The 26,773-nt window shown below is 39.1% G+C and overlaps 2 protein-coding genes across 4 annotated transcripts in view; one reads left to right on the forward strand and one right to left on the reverse strand.

Annotated features, from left to right (window-relative positions):
* JAZF1 (JAZF zinc finger 1) overlaps window positions 1–3,783 on the forward strand; it is a 150,098-nt gene extending 146,315 nt beyond the window's left edge. Inside the window, exon 5 of the mRNA XM_063115861.1 lies at window positions 1,991–3,783. Within this exon, the coding sequence (XP_062971931.1) occupies window positions 1,991–2,167 (177 nt within the window). The 3' untranslated portion in view covers window positions 2,168–3,783. The remainder of the gene's footprint in view (window positions 1–1,990) is intronic.
* Window positions 3,784–5,333: 1,550 nt separating this feature from the next.
* Window positions 5,334–26,773, reverse strand: part of TAX1BP1 (Tax1 binding protein 1) — a 49,311-nt gene continuing 27,871 nt past the window's right edge. For all 3 annotated transcript variants that reach the window (XM_063128774.1, XM_063128782.1, XM_063128776.1), the window contains 6 exons: window positions 25,713–25,838; window positions 24,355–24,426; window positions 14,501–14,681; window positions 14,019–14,167; window positions 7,777–7,862; window positions 5,334–6,456 (listed from right to left, as the gene is read on the reverse strand). In XM_063128774.1, coding sequence (XP_062984844.1) covers window positions 6,255–6,456; window positions 7,777–7,862; window positions 14,019–14,167; window positions 14,501–14,681; window positions 24,355–24,426; window positions 25,713–25,838 — 816 coding nt within the window. In that variant the 3' untranslated portion in view covers window positions 5,334–6,254. The remainder of the gene's footprint in view (window positions 6,457–7,776; window positions 7,863–14,018; window positions 14,168–14,500; window positions 14,682–24,354; window positions 24,427–25,712; window positions 25,839–26,773) is intronic.

Here is a 26,773-nt window from a genome sequence, read left to right on the forward strand (position 1 = left end):
TACCCAAAGCCCTTGCTGGAGGGTGGAAGAAACAGCAGAGGTTTGGATATTTGGGGAGGGAGGGGGCTTCCCCTTTGTCCCATTGCTTCAGAGCCAATCCAAATTCCACTCCATGTTGAAGATCGGGGATTCTTTGAAACCACGACAGCGACCTCTCTGTTCACCACCATTCCCAACACACCTGTTTTTGTCCTCTACAAGGTCAGGCTTCTGACCTCATAGAGCAAGGGTGCAAAATCTCTGGGGGACCCCAAAAGGCCTACTCCTCCGACCAGCAATCTTTTGGTAGTTTCTCGCTTTTGTTCAGTTTTCCCCCCATGTTCTCAAAGGTTGAACCGCCTCTCCTAAGGCTTAGTTCCTGGCACTAAGAGCTTTTAGCTAAAATATGCTGGTGCTTTGCTGGGGGCGGGGGGGAGAGAGAGAGACCCCTTTTGTCTTTGGGTCCACCTACCCCTGGGATGTGGTCCCAAGAGACTCTTCAAAATCGAAATAGCTCCTCAGGCTGAGAGAGGTTCTGCACCAGTGGAAAAGGGAGCCACTGTGAAAACCTCTTCAGTAGCTGGGAGGGGCCAGGGTGGGCTCTGAAATCAGAAAAAACTTTCCCAGGTCAGAACTTCATCTAAGACGTTGCTGTTTTCTGATCACACCTACAGCCCCAGAGACATGTCCATGGGCCCACAGGGTGTTCTCATAGTGGGGAAATCTTGATTTGCCATATTTTCTCCCTTCTCTAGCCCAGTAGTCTTCAACTGGTCCAGCCCCGTGACACACCTGACTCCCAACCTACAACATGGGACACACATCCATAATTTCACAATTGCCCAGTACAACGGTAACAGTTTTGCCACGACCCATCTGGACTGACTGCGCAACCCATATCTGGGTTGCAACCCACCAGTTGAGAACCACTGCTCTAGCCAGTAGACACACAGCTGGCATCGAAACAAGCAGGGTCAGCCCAAGACATTTTTCTGCCTGAGACACAGGCAGCAAAATCCCATTTCGTGTGCAGAAGACGATCAGAGCAACAGTTGAATTTTACCTCAACACTTGTGAAGGGACAACAGTCTAGTTTAAGGGACATGGGGCAAGCCACATAAACCATACAGATGTTCTCCAACATCTTATTGCCTGAGGCAGCTGCCTAATCGTAGGGTGACTAGTAAAATGTTCCTACTTCCCTCTCTCCACCTTCATCAGAAATCCACAGGTAAGCAAGGGGATGTCTTGCACATCATTAATGTAAGCATACTGAACTAATTGAAACAGTGGACATCAGAGAAAGCCACACACCAGAAGTACTAGTATTTCTGATAAACACTCCTTCCTGCTTTGCCAACTCATGTAAAGAGACTTTTTTTTGACACTGTGGTTACTTTGTTTCCTTACTTCTGGTTCATGCAACTTCTTTCCCCCTTTCTTTAGATTAAATTCAGCTGAATGTGATGTTGTCTGGCTTTCAGCTTAATTTAAGAATGTGGCAGGAGATGGGAGATAAACCACGTTTCAAATCTGGGCAGAAAAAGGAGCTAACCTAAAACAGAAGAATGGGGATAAAATAGGAATTGATTTTATTTTATTGTTTTTAGGACTCTTGAAAAATGATCCAAAAATACTTAACTGCCCCCTGGTTGGATGAGGCTATTGCTTTTGGATCTGGCCTTTGTGAAGGATGGTGTGGTTTCTGCCCCATGACATTACTGGAATTTTAGTTTAATATCTCCCACTGCATCTGCCATTCTGGCCTCATAAGAGAACAGACAGGATTCAACAGGAAGCAATCATGTTTGTAGCAAATGTGAACATTTTAAGATTTGATGTTGTGAGCCGTATGTTTAGATCTGTGGCTGAATGGCTGGTGAAATCTATTCCTTAAATGTTTTAGAATTGCAATCCAAACTACTTACTGTGTGAAAAATCCAAGTTCTTGCCAGATCACTTGATGCATAACAGCTAAAGCTTATATTCCACCTTCCTCTTTCCCACACAGAATGTGAATGGTATAAAATATCATGCCAAGAATGGCCACAGAACACAGATCCGTGTGCGGAAACCATTCAAATGCCGTTGTGGGAAGAGTTACAAGACAGCTCAGGGTCTGCGGCACCATACAATCAATTTCCACCCACCAGTGTCTGCTGAGATTATCAGGAAGATGCAGCAATAACATGCTGGTCACAAATGTGCCAAGGAATCCTCACCAGCAGTTGCTGATTTTGAAGGCAGCCACCTTCACTGGGGAAGCACTGAGCAACCCCTTAAAGAATTTAATGCATGCTTTACCATTTTTTTCTGTAATTTTGGAATGATGTATCTTTGTAGAGCTTGATTTTGTACATTTGCACATGTAATCATGCCCATATACATTACTTTGATATAAAGGTGCTAAAAAGCTACAGGTTTTTTTTAAAAGTATTCCCACACTCCGCACCCCCCAAAAAAGGAGAATTAGGGATGTTGTATTTTTAGTTCTGCAGTGTTAAATAAGAATGGGGAAGGGGGAGGAAAGCTTGGCACTGCGTTAACCAAGATTGTAATGTGATTGAAGAGATTCAACACATCCGTTCCCATGTGCTTGCAAAACCAAAACAATTCCCCATTATCCACCTGGTTAATATGCCTTATGTAATAGAGATATCTGTGGGATAGTAAGGTTTTAGGTATTGGAATTATAAATAAAGAGAATGTTTAACATATGCTAAAATATTTTCATACTCAAATAACATACATAAAAGGTGTGCTTGCTGTATTTTATATTATCTTGCAAATTCTTTAGGCTTCTGAAATGCTGAAAATCTTTGCATTTGAACTAGCAATCTCTAGCATTAGAACCCTACTTCTATCTGTACATGATGTTATATAATGTTAAAGACCCATCTAGAATCTCTAGGACCAAGTTCCCCTGGTCCTGTTATTGTTCCCCAATATATACTACTAGAAGACACTTGGAAATGAAGTGCAAATTTTGTGAGGGAGAAATTATCTTCATCTTAGATGAAGTTCTTAAAGCACTTTGCAGTTCTCAATTGCCAACAAATTTAAATGTTTTGTGTTGCCAATTGTTGCAATTACTGTACTACTATGGACCAGTGATTGCAATTAAAAAAAAAATCTAAGCATGATTTAAGGAGGTACACTATTTGTGTTACGGGAGTTTCTAGTTCCATTTACATTGTACCTTCAGATTTTTGTATATATAATATATATTTTATAACTTAGCGTGGGTTGTTGCCTTCCACAAGTTTAGCATTAAAATTTCTTTCTAAACTATAAGACATCATGAGCCTTACTGAAATGAAGTGCTTCTTGAAGCAGGTACTCAAAGATAAACCTGAAATCAGAGCTATTAGAGTTACTTGTGTCTGGACCATACCTAACCGCTTCATTTATTTTATGCTCTCCTGCCTTCAGCATTCTCTTGTGTAAGTGCTAGTGAAGGTTAACAGTTTTAGTATGCAAAAGCTACATTAAATAACCATTGGGAGATTGTCTCCCTCATGAGAAAATGTTACATTTTACAAGTAATCCTCTTCTGTGTATTTTGTATTTATATATAAATGACATGGTAAATGTGCGTCTTCATTTAGAACATGTAAAGACTGAGAGGACAAGAATTCTTTAACTAGGTAAGAAAGATTTTTCTAAATTTCTAAATCTCTCATAATGAGGGTTGAAAAGGTTTAAAAACAAATACTTTTAAAAAAATCATCCTAAACTCATCTGCAGAAAAGGTACATTTTGTAGCACATGACAATAATGGTGTAAAAGGATGATTCAGACATTTTTAAAAAATCTATTACTCGTACTTAAAGCCCTACTACCCATCTTCTAACATTTTGACTGCAGCATCATTTAGCTCTGTCAGTAAAAGAAACTGAAGGCAGATTAACCTAGTTGAACAGCTAAACAAAGTAATGTTGCATGTCAATTCTTTCCACTTTTACAATCCAGTTACTATTTACCTAAGCATTGTGACAGTATTAAACAGGTAAAAATGGGACTATTTTGTTATACTGTGTATAGTGAATGTATTGTACTGTGTCTGTGAAAATGTGCTTTAAATTATATTTTCCTATATTTTGTTGGGGACAAAGTCCATCAAGTTCAGAAGCCACAAGAGGTTTGTTTTAGAACTGAGTGCCACAAAGTGCATCAAAATTTCTTTCAATAAAAGCTGCTTATAAATGTAAATTCAATCACATTTAATAAATTGCCTCTGACGCAAAAGAAAATGGGATGCTGCTTTGTTATCTTTAATTGCTTTAAACTGTAAATAACAAAACTGAGAAAGTGGTAAACTAGGATCAGCATCTAATGCTAGCTTCAACTGTGACTGACTAAAGCTTTGGGAGGGCAGGCTTGCAAAGATCTCTGGATCAGGACTGGAATCTGTTTTTCAGCTTTCTTCACATTTCAAGTCAATAAGGTTTATGAACAGAATGCACTTCTACACAGATTACAAAATTTAATTCATTATTTGCTAATAAACCAGTAGATAGGCTAAGAGTTCACTGAAAAAAGATTATCTATTTTTGGAACTTGGAAAAACATAGTATGACTACAGATTTTTAGAGATTGCATGGACCTTTCATGGTATATGGTAACCGGTAACCATCTAACAAAGGTACCCTCAAGTCACAACAAAAACAAATAATTACTTCGTGCACATTGAAGAGCAGCATCCAACAAGATGCTCAGCATACACTGTTAGTATTTCACTAGAGTTTCTTACACTAGTGCTACATCAATTGCATAAGTGGAGTGGTAGCACTGGATACTACCATATGGTAAAGAAAGTTTGGGTCACAACAACAACAAAAGTTATTATATATTTATATCCAGCCTTTTTCTCTCCAAGGAACCCAAGATGGCATACATAATCCTCCTCCTCCTCTCCATTTTATCCTCACAACAACCCTGTGAGGTAGGCTGGGCTGAGAATCTTGACTGGTTCAAAGTCACCCAGTAAGCTTCCATGGCCGAGTGGAGACTAGAACCTGGATTTCCCAACCGCCAATCTGACACTTTAGCCACTACAACCCACCAGTTCCGAAATACTGTTACTCAGAAAATGATTGACATTTTAGATGAGAATAAAACATCAATTCAATGCAAAAAGTACATTACATTTGCTTAAGAATAAGCCAAAGTCAACAACAATGGCTGGGATCCAAAAATCCGACTGTGAAAGGAAGATACTTCCACTCCTGTGGGGGCTGTTGCCAATTTCTGTATCTGCAACTCTGTTCCTGTGCTAGAAAGGCTATTGTCGAGGATCCTAGCCATGATCAAGAAGACAAAAGAGGGCCAAATAACGAGCTACACAATTAATATTTAGTTTTTACCTTTAATATGACTATTATACATCAAATGAAGAGAATAATTTTATTCAAAAGGATCGAATTGCTTACTAAAGATTAAGTAACTTTTTAAAAATATAGTGTTTTAGATATACACACCACAAATGTAATGGGGGGAAATGTGCAAAGTAGAATGCAGACGTTTCCAGAAACCTTTGTTCCTATAAATATAACTTCCTAAACAATCCCGAAAAAGAGCGGGCTAAAAATCTGTGAAATACAAATTAAGCCAAATGCTAGCAATTTTTATACAATTATTTTCTAATAGCTCTAAGTGAAGAAATTTCAATAGATCACTAGTGTACATGACATCTGCAAGGTCGGATAACAGTTATGTAAAAGTGAGTGTTGCTATAAGGATGTTTTCTCAATAAACATGTAATTTCAATGCAGCTACATTTCTGAAATAGATGTAAAAACTATACATTCATTAGATAAATTATATAGCTTTCAGAATCAACAACGATATGAAGGATGCACACAAGATTACTGAGAAACCTCATTTTATTATTACAGAATGAGAATATTAATATCTAATCTTAATGTTAGCACAAGCAACAGCAAAGTCATGTCATTCTGCAAACCTGTCACTACTACGAACTGGACTGCTGAAGTTTCTGAACAAGTGTATGCATTTTGTATGTTCTTATGCATTTTGTTAGCCAAGGAATAAATATTGATAAGATATTATAACAGCACTGGGTGTATACTAGATCAAAGAGGGCTAATCCAATACTTGCTAACAGGTCAAAAGTTTACTTTGAATCAACTGCAATGCAGAGCACTGTGCCTTTAATTAACAATTTTATCTCAAGTTACGAAAGCTGCATTCTTGTTGTTTTACAGAACTCATTCAAGTTTTGTCTAAACCAAACTGCATTAAGATGCCCAAAGCTAGTCAAAATTTAAAACATTGTGATCGAAGTGTGTTTGAACATGTCTTTCAAAGTTTTGCTGGTCATAGTCAGGAGGAAACTGTTCACAGCACATTGGACACACCTTCCAGTGACTTTCCACATGTTCTTCAAACTTGGTCTGATCATAGTTAGGAGGAAACATCACTTCACAAAGGGGACACTTCTTGATATGCACAAAGCTTGGGATAAAGGAAGAAAGAACAACGATTGAAGGCAATAATTAAGTTGGTACCAGAGTTTGATCTGCAACTGCCAGTAATCAGAATGATTAGAGTCAAGGACAAAGTCAAACTACAGTCTAATCGATTCTCAACATTTTCATGCCATCAAGCTTAACAAATGGATTTTCCACATGATCAAAGCACACACACTGCCATTGTGCAGCAGTTGCCCTTTCAATGCCTAGACTATGAAATTTCCTTCATGGGAAAGGCTGTAGACAAAGTTATTAAACTTTTTATTTTGTTTTTTAAATTGACTAAATATCCCACTTTTGCTGCATTGGAGTATATATAGTGCCCCCCAATTAAAACAGGGGGGGGGGGTAGCTGCCACCTTTCATTCAGTGGCTTAAATGTAACTAGTTAATTAAGTTTTTAGTCACAGACTAAAATTGGGCCTAATGATCATTGGGGCTAATTTGGGATTCTTGAGAATTATTCATGCCATTTAAGTTAAGAGAGCGATCCTATGGCCACTAGACAGCATCTGGGGGGGATGTTCATAGGATTATGCGTTTTCCTGGCTATGAGGCGCTGCTCTCCCCCTCTCCTTGTAGCCAGTATGGAGATTATTTGTTTTCCTGGTCACCAGCATGGAGAGAACTGCACCGGCTGTCTCTCCGCACTTTGTTAATGGTGGTAGGGAGGAGCAGTGGCCATATGGCATTTCCTATGGCCGCTCCAGCCTCCTTCCCTCCTGCTCCAAAGTGCTGCTGCTAGAAGGTGAAATTACCCATCTAGCAGAAACACAGGGCAGCTGGAGAGCAAAGGCAAAAATCACCCTACATTGGATACTCGGGAGACTCCAAGTTTGGAGCCTGCAGACTATCTTCAGAGGATTGCACCCTTAATTTATTCCCTTTTCCTGTGTCATATAGTCATCAAATATAGCTTTTTCCTTCTAGTCTGCATCTAAAACTAGCACAAAGCTTACCAAAATAAACCTGCAGTCTTTTTTTTAAATTAAAAACTGGCAATGGTATTTGTAAAGGGGAGGAGGATGCAGCAAACTATTCAACATGCAGCAAGCTGTTCAACAGGGGCCTCTGGCACTCATGCAACACATTCTCCAAAGCAACCATAATACTGGATGGGATGGGAATAGTACCTCACATTTTCCCAGGTTAAAAATGTTTTGATTCAAAGAGCTGCTCAGGGTCATGGCATGGGACTTGGGCTGTAATAGTGGAGTCTTGTAGGAATCACTAATTTCAAACTGATTACTCTGGCACTACAACATACCTGGCGTCACTTTTGGCCTAGGGAGTATTACCTTACCTGGAATCAAAACAAAAACCTGTTCCACGTTCATGTATGCGTAGGTTTGGTGGATCAGGAGCAGAAGGTGCACTGGCCTCATCATCCTGAAAATGAAGTTTGGATTTTTATAATTATATTTTGCTCACAAAACAGTATTTTCTTTATTACTACTACAAACATTCACAGGCCTGCAAAGTTCTAAATAATCCACCCTTTTTTATAGGGACAATATCATAGGACCATAGGAAACTAGCCCGGTATTGTCAACACTATCTGGCAGCAGCTTTCCGGGGTTTCACACAGGATTCTTTCCTAGCCCTACCTATACAGTATATGTCAGGATATGAACCTGGCACCTTTTGCATGTAAGGCATGTGCTCTATCACTCAGCTACAGCCCCTCCTCTAAAATCTCTCATTGATTTCCTTAATACAAATACCTGGTGACTAAATATAAGTAAATTCTTTATAAATTAAGGTTTCAGATCATCAGATTAAGCCAAATTTCCATTTTACAAACTGCTGAAATTAAACAAAGTTCAATTACTAAAATTATATCTGTAAAGAACACAGGAGCTGAGGAGAGGTCATTGATTTAGAGTCACAAAGCTTCTTCCCAACAGCTAGGTTTTTAAGTGAGCCAGATATGCCACTGCTGCCAATCAAGCATGTCACACATGTCACCCTGCAGTCAGGCCCATCAACTAAATTGTACTATTTGGCCGATTCCTTTCATCACTGCTGTCAGTTGTGCTCTTATTTCACAATTGCTAACAGCACAAATAGCTGCAGCTGGCACTAATGGACAATCAAGGTTTGCTTGAGAGTATCTATATAGGATAAATGTTACTGTATAAAATTTATTCTAATTATCAAATAATTTCAAATTTCAGCAAATTATCCCAAATGTCTAGGTGCCCCAGTGATACAAGATCTGTAAAAAGGAGGTTTTGCTTACCTTCACCCAGAACACTACCAAGTCATTGCAGACATTCAGTTGGTAGCTTTTGGTGATGCTAACCAAATTGATTTTTTTTATATTAATGGTGACAAATACTGCTTTAATAGTTTTCTTATTTGCTCTTACCTGATACAGCTGTTGAAATATCACCCATTTAAAATGTTATGGCAATAGCTGATGAGGATTAGCAAAGTATATTATTATTATTTATATAGCACCATTAATGTACATGGTGCTGTACAGAGTAAAACAATAAATAGCTATCACTTTTAGGAAATGTTCACACACGACTATATTGTGCAAGGCTCTCAACCCTCCAGTCATGTCATCACAGGGCATGTGTATACTTTCATACATCTGATTCAAAGGTTTTTTTTCCCCCACAGTAAAAAAGGAAGGCATCTTATGTGACTGTCAATTAGCTACCGAGCCACATACAAGTTTATGGTACTGCCATATAAAGCCCTAAACAACTTGGGATCAGAATATCAAGCAGACTGCCTTCCCTTATACATATTGAAGCGAACGTTAAGATCATCAGACAAGGCCATGCTGGTCATCCCAAAATGAATGGAATGTTGCCATGAAGTAGCCAGACGGCTGGCCTTCTCTACAGCAGGACACGCCATATGGAAAAACCCAGAATTTTTTTTATATATATACTTTTTATTAATTTTTTAAGCACATACAGTAATCACAGTACTTCAACTCCATATCCCACAATAATAAAATTTAAAAAACTTAATAAAATAATATAATAATATCTCGTGCACCCCCCCCCGGGACCATTATTCTCCTTTCCAAAATTGTAACGTATCCTGCAATGGTTTATTTATTTATTTATTTAATTACATTTATATACCACCCCACAGCCAAAGCTCTCTGGGCGGTTTACAACAATTAAAATAGTAAACATTAAAAGTATACAAAAATTTTAAAAACATAAAAACAGTATAAAAACAACAATTCTGGGGTCCATTAAAAATAAACTTAACGTTGTTAAATGCTGTTAAAATGCCTGGGAGAAGAGAAAAGTCTTGACCTGGCGCTGAAAAGGTAACAACTCCCTTTCCCTTATACAAATTTAACAAATGGTCTCCATATCTCTTCAAAATCATTTTGCTTCATCACTCCTTTCTTAATTTTAATACTACTCATGAGCTTGTCATTAATAGCTGTATCCCAAACTTCTTCCAATTGATAATCCTTTTGTTCCTTCCAATTCCTGGCAATTATTAATCTGGTTGCTGTTAATAAATTAGTTATTAGTTCTTTACTATTTTGCATACATTTAACCCGTTCTTATATTGATAACAAAGCTATCCTTGGCCCTATCTTTAGCTTCCATCCCATTATTTCATTTATCTCTTTAAACAAAAGCCAAAACTTCTGAATAGCTTCACAAGTCCACCACATATGGAAGTACGTGCCTTTTTCCTGACATCCTCTCCAACATCTTGTAAAATACTTTTTATCCATCTGATGTAATCTTACTAGTGTTAAATACCACCTCCATATCAATTTATAGTAATTTTCCTTTATTCTTACTGACATAGTCTTTAATATACATTGATTTCATATCTTTTCCCACTCTTGACTACTCAACTGTCCTTCCATATCTTGGTCCCATGTCATTTTGATATATTCTTGCTGCTTTCCCATTCCCAGCATTATTTTATATAGAGTACTCATTATACCCCTACTAACTATCTTTCCTCCTTTGTCTTCCCTTTGTATAATCAACTTTTCAGTTTCCATATACTCTTTACACTCTAAATTCTCCTCTTTCCATTTTTTTTGTCCATTGTTCTAACTGTAATGCCTCCATCCAGGAATTTTTCCTCTCCCTTACTAGCTCCTTCTTTACTATCCATCTTTTTCATCCAATCTTTTAGTTTAATTACTTCCCTTTTCCTTAAATCTTTTTCCAACTCTTTCTTTAAATTCTCTGGGAAGTTCTGCACCATTACAACTGGAATTAGGGGGGAGATCTTTGGCATTATTTTTTCTTTATATTTGGCCCAGATCTCTATAATATTCCACATCATAGGATTCTCAATTTCCCCCATATTGTTTATCCAAAATTAATTATAAATATATTCTCCAATTTATGCTTCCTTTCTTGTGTCTCCCACTCTAGACGTTCTAACTCTTTAGATCCTGCTATCCCCTCTATCATGTATCTTAATTGGTTTGCAATATAATATCATTTTATATTAGGGAGACCCAGTCCTCCAACTTTTTTGGGTTTGCACCATATCTTATTAACCCTTGCTTTTTTATCTCTGGAAAAAAACAGAATATGTGACATTTTAAACACCACCTGAAAATACACTTGTTCACCCAGGCATTCCTTGGGCTGTAGATTAATCACACTGCTCGTTTTACTGCTCTTTGATTTTTTTTACAGTAGTTGGAAGTTTAATAGTGTTTTAATTTTGTATTCCTAATAGTGTATTTTAATATTGTGAACCGCTGTGAAATATCATTATATCCAGCAGTATGTAAATGCCACAAATAAATAAATAAATGTACAACACTCCCTCCCCCATAATGTCTTCATGGGGCAGGGGCTTAGCTGTTACCCTATTGCATGTACAATACTGCTGGGATTAAATGTGTATAAATTGGCCCTTCAAACTACCTAGCAACTGCAGAAGTGCCAAGTTCATAGCTAATAAATAAGCAAACTTGGGATTAGTTATAGAATTCTTTCATCCACAGCACACAGATCACACATTTTAGTGGAGGCTACTGATCTCCAGATAGAATCCTGCATACACCCCACTGATGCATCCATTTAAATGGAAAGGAAGCAAGCAGGCAGCTTTATCTGATCTCTTTTGATCGCTCATTATACTAGATGCAGTGCATATCTCAAGAAAGGTTTCCTGCCACAAACTGCTTAGTTTGCTTACTTTTAAACAGATTTTTATTTTTATCGGCTCCAAAAGTATAGGTGCCTGCCAAGGACTGCTAAGTATCAGTGCAAGGTAATTAGCATCCTATTTTTCCTATTGAACATCCTTGTCTGGGAACAATTAAGAGATTTTCATTTGACAAGCAGAAAAGTAGGATGATAACATGTTAAAACTTCTATTTGATGTAAGACAAGAAAAATCTTCTCAGAACAGGCACACACTTGCCCAAAGTTGGTTCCCATTTGAGCATATTAGATCCTTCCATCTCATTACAAAATCTAAGCTGTGTCAGCAAATGAGCACAAGACTTTAGCTCTGTTCCTCTTGGGTTTGCAAGAGGGCAAAGCACATAGATTAGAAAGAACACTCTGCTAATTAAACTGCAGCAGATGACTAAAGAGGAGAAGGGCTTGTCATCTGTAATGTCTGTGCCAAGAATGGTCATATTAAATATGCAAAGTGTGAAGTAAAGGTAGGCAAATGTGCTAAGCTCACATTCAAGACCTTAAATAGGCCACAAAAGTTCTGACAGTTTCCCTAATTATTCACAGTAATGGACTTAAGGGCCAAAAGGCAGGAGGAAAAGATACATTTTTCTCCATTATTGGTACTGAGCACTAGGGCTAAAATCGTGCCTGTCTGAACACTGATCAGTTTCTGCAAAGGTTAATAGCAATTAAATGTGGCAAACTAGACTAAATGAGAAGCAGGTCATGATACCACTGTACTTGCAAAGAGCACAAGACTTTATAAAGGAAAGCTTCTTATTAAAGTGTCCCTTAAAGTTAACTGGTGGAAAGAAATTGTGTCATACAGTTAACAGCACTGCTTAATGTTTTATTGCATACCCCAATTTCTTAACATTTTATATTTCTTACGTATTATATAGGCAAGGGACTATACATATCCCTCAAAACAGTAAATCCCTAAAGAGGTTAACACTTCTATATTACTGTTGAGAACTCTTAATATTTTGAAGTACCAGAATTAAAACGTTATTAAACTGTATATTTGTACATATGTTGTGCTGCATCTAGTGAAACGGTATCTTCCAAAGTATTAGCTGCCAAATTTTGTTTCAGAAACATTGCTATTAACCTGCAACTCCTATGCCCATTATATCCTTTCCAGTTTGAGTCTGAATTTCCATATTCCAATTTGGATATTCCAATTAGGATAGTTTCTTACCCAATCCTCGCAGTCCAGCTAGGGACTTCCATACATATTCCTAGCCAGATTAGGACCTGCATATGCAAATAGGTGTTTAACGCATGTTCTTGGTTCCACACTGAGCGCATACAGCCAATGAAGATCATCATTAATAGCACTAGCTAGGGTTGGGAGGAGGGACCCCCTCCCACCTGCCTTTGAATAGATGATCTTAAGGCTGCAACAAGTATACTTTTGGAGGGGGTGTCACTGGCTGTTATGAATTAGCTATGACTAAAATTTGCTACCATTTGATTATTAGAAGCTGCTGGAAGGGAAATTTTCTAAATAAGATGGCTGGCGGCAGGGAGGAAGGAGAGCCTGCCATTTACATATAAATGCTACAAACGTTTTTGGCATTGTGTTAAAATTAAATCTTATTGTAACCTAGTTGTTTTACAGCGAGCAGAAAACAGACTATAAGCTTTCAACAGCTCCTCTTAGAATGTTCCTTATTTAAAACATTGTGTGGAAAAGGTGGATATGGAATAAGTAATTAATCTTTTGATAGCAGCAAAAATCTCAATAATTTCATTTTGGAGAAAGGGTACTATCCTCAATTGTCTGTTTTTTTAAGGATATGGGAAGTGGCAATAATGATGAAATTAACTTATTATATAAGATCTAGAGAAGAACAAATGTTTGAGGATAGGTTTATTGAAAGATGGAGAGTATTTGTCATGTTTTGGAAATTTAGAGATATTGGGCAGTATCCAACTATGTCATTCAATTGGTGCAAATGATGTTGCGCTAGCGGAAATTAGGGTCTGAACTATGTGCAAGAGAAGAATCCAACTAAAGTTACACTTGAGCCAGCATGGTTGTGCATTATGGCATAACACTTGTACAAACTGTTGTATAACTGGTTGCACAAGCACAACTGTCTTGTGCAAATGTAACTTTAGTGGCAAAAGCATAATGGGCAACTGCTTGCACAACGGAAAGGCTCAGTGGAGCTCCGCTACTGCTATTTGAGTTTGCAGAATGACACTGTTGGATACTGCCCAATATTTGCCCGTATTCGCTGTTTTCCCTGATCTGATTTTTTGTTGTTGAAAGATATTTATGCATATATTGGGTGAGTCTTTATTTACTCCTATAAAATAAAATTTAAAAATTAACATAGAAGATAAAAAAGAAATACAAATGTTATTTTTATTTCTAACTTACATTACTGTCCTCAGGATCTTCTAAACCATCAGGCCGACTGAGATTGCGAGCAGGCTGACTGCACACTACATTGTCTTCGAGTTCCCAAGAGGGTGCTCTTACAGGTGGCCTTTGGATCTCATCAGGGTAAAAAGCACCATCTGCTCCATCTGCAGCCATATAATCAAGAGATGAGCTCTGGGTTATAAATATTTAACTGCTATTAAATGTAGAACAATATGCCACAGTCCAATACAACCAGTCAATCAAGAGTTTAATAAGTAAAACAGACAACTTGAACAGTGTACATGAATTGTTCCCCTTAGAAAAACACTTCCCAGAATACACTTTCAAGTAACACTTAATATATTTGGCCATTACCTTTGAACATATTAGCTATGGATTTTAAGTTACTGACTGCAGTTGCTGGATGAATACAATGGTACATTTCCCTACAGAATTTTACAATAAAAACAAAACTGATGAAAATAATATTTTCCAACCTCTAGTTTCCTGGGTTGTATAGGGATTTCCATACTGCAGTACTGGTAACCTAGTTGGCACCGCAGGAACTTTTCCAGTATCTTCGGAATTGAGAACTGGATTGAAAAAATATAATGCTTGCTGGGAAATCAGTTCTTCAGCAATTCTTTCTGTTTGATTTTCTGGTCTCCTTCCAGGATTCTAAAGAAAGGTTGAAAAATATAACTGTAGTTTGGTTCCAAACATGAAAATTTAAGATTGCAGTAAAGATGGTATCACTTAGCATTCTATTTTACTGTACTTTGCTGAGATTTTAGAAGTCTTCTGATTAACTTTGGCTATGGGGCGGTATACAAATGTAATAAATAACAACAAGTCAAGCATAGAAACATAGGAAGCTGTATTATGTTGAGGCCCACTGGTCCATCTACTGTAGCTCAATAGCATCTAAACTGACTGGCAGCCACTCTCGAAGAGTTTCTTTCCTAGTCCTGGCATGATATGGGGTTTTTTATGCCTTAGGCCAGGGGTAGGCAACATATGTGGCCTTCCATATGATTTGGCCTACAATTCCCATCAGCCCTAGCCAGCATAGCTGATAGGGAAGGATGATGGGAGTTGTATACCAAAACATATGGAGAGCCACAAGTTGTCCACCCCTGCCTTAGGTAAAAAGAACTATTGTTTGATGTTGAACTGAAGGCTACTTAAAAATGTAAATTGATATTTCCTATCAGAGTGATACATATTAACATGCCCATCGAAAACATGCCTAGTTTTCTTTTTCTGATTACGAAAGAATTGAGCTAATATACATAAAAGCCAAGTACACATCAGCCACTTCAATAAAATCCTAGAAAGCTGTTCATATCTAACACATATGTGGGCTGTTAACCTACTATTGCAAATACACCTAATCATGGTGTGCAAAACCAGTTTGGTTTGCATGTGGCATTCGTTTTATATGAGAAGAAGCTGACACACACATGAATTTAAAGCGGACGAAACACACCCAAGGCTTTGTCTCTATTGGGCCTTGGATTCTAAACATCTACCTGTTCAATTCTAGATGAAATGTCATAACTCAAGTATAGAAGGCAGAAGAATACTGCCACAATTGTGCACTGTTTAAGGCAATAGGAAGTGAGGAATCCACCCCAGGATGTGGCGTTATCCACATTTCTATTCCCTTAGGTATGAGTATGTCTAGAGAGTATGGAATGTTGGACTGAGTGGGCGTGGCTGGTGATGCTTTGGAAAGGGGGGACGAGTATATATATATGGGGGAGCTGAGTGGTTTGAGGGGTTTGGTTGGTGACTGGGTTTGGAGCTGTGTGACTTCTTGTCAGGAGTTGTGAAGATCATAAGGATTAAGGTTTGTTATTATTAGATTTGTTACTACCACTGTTCTTAATAGGCAAGATTTGAATGGAATTTGAAGGAACTAAGAACTGTAAACAACAATGAACTTTTTCTTTATTTTGCTACCATAAAACCACGTGTCAGTTTGGCTGTGTCTCCTGCTCTATTGGTTCATAATTAAACACTTTACATTAAACCTTCAGCCTGCTATATTCACAGAAAAGCCTTTTCCAAATCTCCTTACCCTTTCCCTCTGCTATAAGGGAAAGGTTATACTTTTCCTTTTACCCCTTCCTCAGGTATTTAAGTGGTGGTGCTTAGCCTGAGGGAGGTGTGCACGTCATCACAGTTGGCACATGCAAATTCCAAAGAGGAAAAATTAAGAGAAAAAACACTTAAGAGAAACTGCACCTATGCAGCTCTATTTCTGCATATAAATGCTATCAAGGACACAGTGGCCTTTTCTCATTTGTTCCCTACGTCAAGGTGTTCAGCTTAAACATGTGCGTTCATCACCCCTTTCTGCCAACATTCCTAATCATATCAGAAGAGAGGTTTCAATGACCTAGTCATTGAAGACTTGGTTAGCAGTTCTATGGCAACTTGTGTCAGATACAAAACTGGCTAGCTGTGGGCCAAGGTTACTTTTTAATTATTTTTAAAATGAATGGGAGATGGGGCCTTGAAGATGGAGAAAAGGGAAAAAATATTCCTATGTGTGAAAAAGATGTTATTTCACTATGAAACATTAACACTGCAATTCATATAATAATTAACAGGATTCTAGACAGAGGTTTTCTGTCCTTCACAATGTTTAGAAAGCCAAAAGATTATCCAACAGATTAACTAGTGGTAAGTAATCACAGAGTAATTCCAAAATGAAAGCCAAGTGTCACATTAGTCTTTATCTAGTTTTGTGCTGTCCTGCTGACTGAAAAATTTAATATTCCACTACAAGGCTTATACGCTTAATTTGCTTTGTTTTGCTGTAAGTGTTGGAAAGTTGCCAACACTTATAGCATTACAGAGCTCCATCTCCTTGTTTTTGGCTCTAGTCGCTAAAACAACTCAGCCACAAATCAGATAACTACTTCTTGGGAGTTTCCCTAGAGCCAAATTATTTTGTTTAAAGTTAATACCTTTAGACCTAGTTGAGTGCAGCAAACAAGAAAAATAAGGAGTTACATACATGAGAGACATTCATCACAGCTGTTTTATTTCCCCAAGTCAAAACTTTTAAGTTCCATAGGAGATTAAAGTGAATGGAAAATTTAAAAAAGAAACACGGCTGCCCAAACACTTCTTAACTCCATAGATCTTAAAGTTGATAGTTTCTAACTCTATGTTATTGTTTTTCATAACAAAGGAATATTTGAACACTACAAAGATGTCATCTTATGCAGTACATTGTTTTAAGCTTTAATGAATTTTAATAAAAACGGTGTTTTGATAAAACTAAGGGGAAGAGGATAATTTTAAACAACGTAATTCCAATAATGGTGATGGTATGTAATAGCTTTGGGTATAAATATCTACGCGTGTTTCCAGCCCAGAATGGTTTTTTTAAAAAGCTTTAACAGAATGTAGTACACAGTTTCTTAATGTATACACCATTATCACGAATGTATATAAATTTCACCTAGGAGAAGATGGTAAAACATTCAGTTCTGTTCTCCTTCAACGTATAAAATCATTTAGTCCCTATTTTACACTGCCTTTGATTTCTCTATAGACCCCAAATATGTCAATGTATTGGTATAAGTGCTACATAGAACCTTTTAGAATTTCATCCATATTCTACTTTTACTACTTGGTAATGTTGGAATACAGAATGTCACCACTTATTTAACTTTAAACACCCTAAATCTAGGATCCGAAGAGCACGATTTAGGAATCCAGACACCTCTGCACATATACCATAGCATCCTGATTTCCTACCTCAATTGCAGTTGCTCAAAGTGATATGGAGCCTGCTGTCCCCACAGTGGCTTACCAGGGAGGTAAGCAGCTACCCTAGGAGGCAGCAGCTACCACACAAACTTTGAACACTCTCTGAAACCGTTACACACATGCAGGAGTCCTCATGCAGCACTTCTGATTTTGGCTTTTCAATGTGACAGCAGATACTACAGTTCAGAGAACTATTCTCATCCCAAAACATTTCAATGTTTTAAGCAAGCCTTACTCTCTCTCAATGGATCCTTAAATTATTGTGTGTTTTCCTGTTTCCACATACAGGTTGATTTGCATGATCACCACAGCCCACCATGGATTACTTAAATTCTGGTGGGTTGCGGTACACGCCAGCAATCATTTTGAATATTCAAGCCCCGGCAGGGGTTGCCATGGTTTGTCGTGTCCTCTGAAATCCAGTGACAGGAGATGTTTGAGGGTTAAATAACCCACGGTCTTCTGCAGTGATCGTGCGAACTAGGTCAATGTAGTTTGCAACCAATTTTGAATTCTGACAGAGTATGGCCTTTCCTAAAAACTGACATAGACATGATGAACCTTTGCTAAGGTCCTGTTTCACCTGAACCAGGGAAATGAGAGATGGAACTGCAGCTTTCAGGGGGTGTGGGGGTGTCACGATGCCTGGAATCTTCGCAGACAGCACACTGTCGGGGGGTAATGATAGGTGGAAATGACAAAACCCCATATCTCAGTAATTGGCTAAAGTCTGGCAATCAGGGTGTCTGCATCCTGGTCAAACTTCCAGGAAATCCCAGGAACAAACATGATAGGGGAGCTGGTTTGCAAACACCGGTAATGAGAAAAGTTAATTACCTTACCCAAACCTGACAATGGACATTGACTCACCCAGGAGGGAGGGGGGAAGAAGGAGGAGAGATTTTTTCCTACTTAAACTCTGTGTATGCTCAATAAAGGGCACCTGAATGGCCTCGGTCGCTTCAAGTCACTTCAACCCTCAGATGTGTGCGTGAGTATTTACTACAGAGTGGCGCTCGCTCACAGGGACCATCGCAACCGCCTAACATACTTTGCCGTCAGCCTGGCGCAGGCTTCCAGTGGTGCACCCTCGTCTCCTCGAGACCCCCATCTTTAAAAGACCCCAAGCGGTAAGTATGGGTTGCAGGTTATCAAGCCACCAGCAGAAGCACGCGGTAGAATTGACCCGCATAGTCAATAAGACAGGGGGACAAGCCACATTGTCCTCGCTTCAGAAATTGGTTGGTGAGATTGGGAAATTTTGTTTATGGTACCCGAAAAGCGGCTCGTTACTCTTACGTGATTGGGAAAAAATAGGGGAGGTTTTACATCAAGAGCCTCGGGCCCCGGTTGAGATTTTACTTTCCTGGTACCAATGTAAAGTAGCCTTGGAAAAATTTCACCATCCCCCCTCAGCTGCCTTGACTACTGGAAGTTTAAGCTTTAATCCACCTCCCCAGTACCAGGCAATCGAAATCCGTAAACCAGCGCCTCTTGAGGCTCCCGCCTCGGCGCTGGCAGCTGCTCCCAAGGAAAACGCACCTCAATATGTCTCACCCCGTCAAGTTTTAGAAGCTCAGTTAAAAAGTGGGCAAGGAGATGTTGTAGAATTGTCGGAGATGCTCTCCTTGTGCCCTGTCCAGGACACTGGACAAGTAGACGCCCAAAGCGCTCGCATTGTGGAATACAAACCCCTATCCTATTCCGTTTTAACAGAACTGCGGAAAGGGATCAGAGACATGGGGCTCGGAAGTAATTACGTCAGGGGTATGTTAGAAGCTTTAATGCGCAACCATCTCCTTGTCCCAGAGGACTGGAAAACCACTGTGCGAATGCTTTTAAGCCCTGAACAGTATGTAGTCTGGGACAGTGAGTTTCGCCAGGCATGCATCTCTAGTGCAGCTCAGTCAGACGGTGCCTACATCCCTGAGCAACTCTATGGGGCTGGAGCTTTCTCTACGCCCCAAGCGCAGATAGTTCTTCCCGCAGTCACTCTGCAAATCTCCTCAGAGGCAGCGTTCAGAGCTTTCACCCGTGTCCCCGCCTCAGGGCAACCTAATCAAGGGTTCTCAACCATCAGGCAAAAAGCCAATGAGCCCTTTATAGATTTTGTAAATAGGCTCCAAGAAGCCCTCTGTCGCCAAATTGACAACCCTGTGGCTCAGGCAGAATTATTGTTAAAACTTGCTAAAGAAAATGCCACCTCTGAATGCTGCCGTGCCATCACGGGATTAGGCATAGACCCTGAATTAGCACAAATGATTAGGGCCTGCCAAGACGTGGGCACAGCCTCTTACCATGCAGGGATTTTAGCGACAGCCTTTGCAAAAGGAGCAAACCCTAACCCTAAAGGAACCTGCTATAATTGTGGAAAAACTGGACATTTTAGAAATAATTGCCGTAGCCCTGGCGGGGGTGCCGCCAAGGGAAGACCTCCAGGTAAATCTGGGTCTACCCCCCGTCCAAAAACCAAGTGCCCTAAGTGCCAGAAGGGTTTTCACTGGGCCAGAGACTGCCACTCGGGAAACTCCCAGGCGGGCCTGTCCCTGGCCCCAGTACAAACAGGGGCAGCCCCCCTGCAGCCGCAAGAAGTGCAGGGATAGACCTTATCTTGCAGGAGGAGGTAGAATTTAAATTCCCAGGAGAAATAAAGATAGTTCCCTCTCAATTTTTTGGTCCCTTGCCTTCCGGATGTGTAGGCTTAGTTCTTCCCCGCGCAAGCAGTGGGAAGAAAGAGATTTTTATTGTTCCAGGAGTAATTGATTCTGATTACACCGGAACCATTTTTGTGCAGATTTGGACAAATTTGCCTCAAACTCTCCCGCTCCACGACAGCCCTGCTCAGCTCTTGCTAGTTCCCTGTAATGTTTCTGCAGGGGGGCCACCAGTGGAGTGTAGAGCACAAGGTTTTGGCTCAACGGATCCTAACCAAGAGCCAGTACTTGCTGCTCTAACCACACCAATTACTTCTTGCCGGCCACAGTTACAGCTACTTCTAGAAGGTAAGCCCTTTTTAGGGTTACTTGATACCGGAGCTGATTTGTCCGTAATCGCAAGGAGATTTTGGCCATCTGAGTGGCCTATAAACGATTGCCCTAGTGTCTGGGGAGTTGGGGGGCGTCAATTAGCTAGTCAAAGTGAACAATTTTTGACTGTTACCTGCCCTCCATCAACCCTTTCAGTTAAAATCCGCCCTTATGTCCTGATATCCACGTCAATCTCTGGGGTCGAGACCTCCTTGGGCAGTGCCACTCCTCCCTTACCCTGGACATCTAAGCCTCCTGCACCCATCCCCCTTACCTGGCTAACAACAACGCCTGTATGGGTTGAGCAGTGGCCGCTCCCTAAAAAGAAGCTCACTGCTCTGCATGAATTAGTTCAAAATAACAAGCCGCCCAACCTGAATTTAATTTCCCAAAGATTTTCAAATTGATTTAAAAGACAGTTTTCCACCATTCCTCTAACAAAAGCTAGTTTAAAGTCTGCTTTTACAGTTTCTGCCCTGCCCCAAGATATGTTAAATAGCCACTGTCTGTCAGTCTTTTGTTTCCCAAACACAAGCTTATGCAGATTTTAGAGCACAGAGAAAGAAGCGTGGGCTTCAAACCCTTAGCATAAGATCTAACCGAAGATTCCAAAGCCTTAGCAGAGTTAGAAGGGGCCCACAAAGCCATCTCGTCCAACCCCCTGCTCAATGCAGGAATCCAACCTAAAACATCCCTGAAAAATGCTTGTCCAGCTGCTCCTTAAATGCCTCCAGTTTAAGAGAGCTCACTACCTCCCTAAATAATTTGTTTCCTCTCACTAAAATGCAAATTAAATGCCTTCTGCAAATGTCTGTAGCATTGCAAATATCAGTAGATGAGTTTGAGAGATTTTTTCTTTTCACGTCCCCCAACGCTTTGTTTCTCTATGTATTGACTCATCTTTTCCCCTAACCGCTGTTCCCATGTTCCACTCCAGCAAGCCCCCACCTTGTATGCAGATGAGGGAAGAGTAACTCACTTTAATCCTATCACCCAGCAGTGACAAACTATTTCCCCCCCCCCCCCCCCCCGCTGCCAATGTATCTGTTTTTACAACTGAATCTTATGTTAAACTTCCAAAATGTGTGCTTTATTATTGCTAATTTACCTAGAGCTTATGTTACCTCAAAAGTTGCTACAAATATAATAGCTTCTTTAACATAACAATAAGTCTCCCAAGACCCTTTCCTTGTTGCTCACATTCAGAGCCATTAAAGCCCCCTGATTGAAAGTTTCACTCAGCTTTAACTAGCCCTTAGCAGCCTCGCTAAGAGCATGTGCAAAGTGAAAACTTAGCCCTATTTTAAAAGAAAAAAGCACAAGTTCCTGTACATAATATTGTTTGTTATTACTCTTCATCCAGCGATGAAGAGGAGTCCACACCTCTCTTGTAGTTTATTTCCAATATACAGGTTTTCAGAGTTTTCCCAGCCTGGCCCAGAAATGCAAGAAGTCCTCTCAGAAAATAATAAAGAAAGATGAAACCAACCCAGATGAATTGCAGTCCAGAAGACCAAAGTCCAGATGACATCAGTTGCAGCAGTCTTCCAGCATCAAAAAACCACCAGAGCCAGAAACAGCTGCCCCAATGATTCCACATTGGCTATTTGCTTCAGCCAGTGAGAAAACCCACAATGGACTGTAAGCAGTGTTCCAGATAACTTGGTTACCATTGAAACTAGCAAGAAGACTTGTCTTTTGTCTTTAAAGAAGATTTGCTTTTAACAAAAAGACTTGCTTTGCTCTAAAAAATTCTATCCCATCAAGAACTGATATCTCTGCTAAATAAAAAATGAACTTTGAATGAAATTGTTTTGCTCCTGTATAAAAATAGAACTTTGTGTGAAATTGATTTACTCCTGTATAAAAATAGAACTTTGTGTAAAATTGTTTTACTTATGTAAGAAGTAGCCTTGCAAAACCATGCAGCCACTGGCTACTTCTTCAACAAACACCTAAGCTGCAACAATATAGAAAGCATGTGTTGTTTTAACCTGCTGGACAATTTCCACAAAAATACAACCCAGCCTGGACTTTACAAATCGTCATACCTCCCTCTCTGATGACTAAATTCTCTCTTGAAGTAAAGTACTGTATATATTACATTATACTACTCTTTCCTGAAGTATTATATGTATAGTATTGCATTAATCACTGTATTAATAGTCGCCTGTTGGTTTATTCAAGGTATCTCAAATGCCTTATTCCATGTATTCCTAAATCTTGTCCAAATATGTAGCCACTGCTAGCAAAGAAATGCTGCTTTAAAACTCCTTCACCAAAATCAAGTACAAATGTTATCAAGCAGCTCTCCCATCATGTGCCTGGTGCAGGCCAGGATTAGGTTGGCTTGCACCCTAACAAATTAATAAAAAAGGGGGGAGATGTGGGGGTGTCACGATGCCTGGAAACTTCGCAGACAGCACACTGTCGGGGGGTAATGATAGGTGGAAATGACAAAACCCCATATCTCAGTAATTGGCTAAAGTCTGGCAATCAGGGTGTCTGCATCCTGGTCAAACTTCCAGGAAATCCCAAGAACAAACATGATAGGGGAGCTGGTTTGCAAACACCGGTAATGAGAAAAGTTAATTACCTTACCCAAACCTGACAATGGACATTGACTCACTCAGGAGGGAGGGGGGAAGAAGGAGGAGAGATTTTTTCCTACTTAAACTCTGTGTATGCTCATTAAAGGGCACTTGAATGGCCTCGGTCGCTTCAAGTCACTTCAACCCTCATATGTGTGCATGAGTATTTACTACAAGGGGGATTGTTTGAAGGAAGGAAGTACTGGGGAGAAGCAGCAGATCTTGTTTTCTTTACTTTACAGAAATGCTGCTTGTAGTGTAGCAGCCCATTTTTTAAAAAAGAAAATACTACCTATAGCAGAGGAAGAATACTTCAGCCCTCTGCAGAATGGCATAAACATGCATCCCATTAACATTCTGCAGAAGGATGAGGCAGCCTGGGGAAAGAGCAACATTTAGCAAACATCCTTGGTTTTTAGGGGACCTACTGCTTTTACAACAGAAAATATATTGTTTAAAAGGCCTACCGCTATTGCCATGATAAGTGGCAATAGCAGTTGGTCTTTCATTTTTTTAAAAAAAGTAACTTTTCTTTAAACACTCCCTTTTCCACCAAAGGTTTTGCCCCCACTTCTAAAATTAATAGTAATAACTATCAGTACCATCACTCACCACCATTAAATAGGGTGGGGGTATTTCAACCCAGTTCTATAAAATTATTCCAGTTTGAAAGTGGGCAATATGATTTGCATACTAATTTGGATATCACATGGAAATCCTTCTCACACGTTTCATCAGGAAGTGACATTAGATGGGCAACACTTCAAAGTAGTGCCATGATCATATGTTAATCAAACTCATCTTTAAAGGCTTCCCATGGTAAGTTTTCTTTCTCTAACCAGAATTCATTCTCCCAACTTTAAGCAGCCACAGTTGCGCAGCAACAGATCATAGTAGCATCCAGAATACATAAACTTGATATAATATATAACATTTAATCAGTACCTTCTCATTGCTAAGAATTCCCAAATGCGAAGTGAGCTCATTTATCTGTCTGTCCTTTTCGGCTAACTGAACCTGTTTAAAACACAAGTTCAAATAAACCATGTTAGTGGATACAAATCAGTTTTCTACATATACTTATAATGAGCATTTCTTCATACTCTCAGATTTCAGTGTCAGTTCTATTACTGCATCCATTACATACACCACAGACAGAAGAACAAGAATCACAGCTGTAAATGTAGTTTAAAGTTTGCCTGACAATAGCAGGAACTGCTAGTACCCTCTATTTGGCTGACATGATTATGACATCACCATTCAATTCCACCATCTACTGCTAATAAGAACATAATGGCCATGCTGTATCAGACCAATGGTCTATCAAGTCCAACATCTGGTTTTCACAGTGGCCAACCAGCTGCCTGTGGGAAGCCCACAACTAGGACAGGAATATATTAGAACCCATCCACGCATGTTTCACAGCAACTGGTATAAAGAGGCATACTGCCTCTGAGGCAAGTGGTAATATATATTCCATCATGGCTAGTAGCCACTGACAACCTTAACCTACATAAATTTATCTAATACCCTTTAAAGCCAACTCCCACCATTCAGCTTCATTGGATGACCCCAGGCTGTAGTACTGGGTGGACAACTTGTGACCCACCAGATATTTTGGCCTACAATTCTCTTCAGCCTTCGTAATGGTGAGTGATAATGTAGGCCAAAATGGTGAGGGAGTTGTAGGCCAAAACATCTGGAAGGCCACAAGCTACCAACCCCTGTTCAACTATGAAGAGGGGGGACTTCTTCCCACCCTTTTCTCTATCCCAAAGGGCAGTGCAGACATTTATTTATTTATTTATTTATTACATTTTTATACCGCCCAATAGCCAAAGCTCTCTGGGCGGTTCATGAAAAAGATAGCATGTTCAGCTAAGAATAGCTTCAGGAGAACTGATGCACAATAATTATTTGACCAAAAGAATGGTTCCATAAAGTGAATAAATGTGCATTCATAATTTATAAGATTTATATACCACTTTAAATTATATAACTCCTGGGCAATAAAATTAAAAATACAGAGTTAAAAACTTTAAAATAAAATTATGCTAATAAAACCTTAGCTAGTTAGTCAGAGAAGGCTTGTTTAAATAAAAATGTCTTCAGCAGGTGCTGAGAACGAAACAATGTCATGCCTGCTTTTTGTGCCCAGGAAAGGTAAGATGGACTTCTACTGACCTGAATAATGTGTTAATGTTAAGCAGCAGTTAATATAAACCTGACTTGAGAGGTAGCTAATCCTTATTATATGTCATTAAATGATTAGGTGTCAATGTTAAAGCAAGTATCAAACTTACCCGATACCGGTCTTCCACTGCAGATAGCTGTTGCTTCATGCTCTCACTAATTTTCACTTGCTCCTTCCATTTTAGCTCCAACTTAGCTAGTTCATCCGCATAGACACTACATTTTAATTTCTCATCCTGTAGATAAAGTTATCAACTGTCAAGGTTTTACAAACATATAGATTTCTTTGGCTGTTTCAAATGCAATGCAGCTGCTTTAAAGAACTTCTTCAATCAATTATCTAATTAAGCAGGCTCCTATTTTATTTAAGAAAATAGCTAAAGAATCAAAGCAATGAAAAATGCTTCAGTTGTAATTGAATAATTTTCTTCACAGTTGTACTATTCTTTCTATGCAAAAGTAGTTCAATTTTGTTTCTGGGACACAATAAATGCACTCCATAAAGCTTTGCAACTACCAAGTACACCTTACATCCAGAAGACCAAAGTCAATGGCCATTTACCTCCAATGAGCAGCCCAAGAACCTATGAAGCAACTCTTGAGGAACTAGTAAACTCAGAAAAACAAATGTGAATAAGTCATCTTTGGGAGATAAACGTTAAATAAAATTCCTCATTTGGTACTTTATACAGTATAAAGTTATAATCATGTATTTTAAGCTAGATATTAAGGTTGTCACCAGGTTAAAGAAATCTCATTCTATTTATTTATTTAATAAAATTACTATGAATGTGCATATGGGTAAACAAGTATTTCTGAACCAAGCAGCATTCTTAAACGGTTTCAGATAATGCATGCAGGAATCACTTTAAAAGCAGCATTCCTTCCTATGAAAGAGTAAAGAGGGAACACCTCTTAGGATGGTGCTTGATATCTGAAGTTTTTGTTAAAAATTATTTTAAAATTTTGCTTTTAGTCAAACTAATAAATACTTTTCAGCCCTACTATTTACCTAATCATGATATAAACATCAATCCTATGCACACATACCTGGTAATAAGCCCCACAGAACATAGGAGACTTGCTTCTATATAAGCATCAAAACAAATGTAGCATAAGCACCACTAAAACCAAGAAGTTAGCCATGACCAGTAATGCCCAAGACATTTTC

The sequence above is a fragment of the Elgaria multicarinata genome, chromosome 1, assembly GCF_023053635.1.
Source record: "Elgaria multicarinata webbii isolate HBS135686 ecotype San Diego chromosome 1, rElgMul1.1.pri, whole genome shotgun sequence".
NCBI lineage: Eukaryota > Metazoa > Chordata > Lepidosauria > Squamata > Anguidae > Elgaria > Elgaria multicarinata.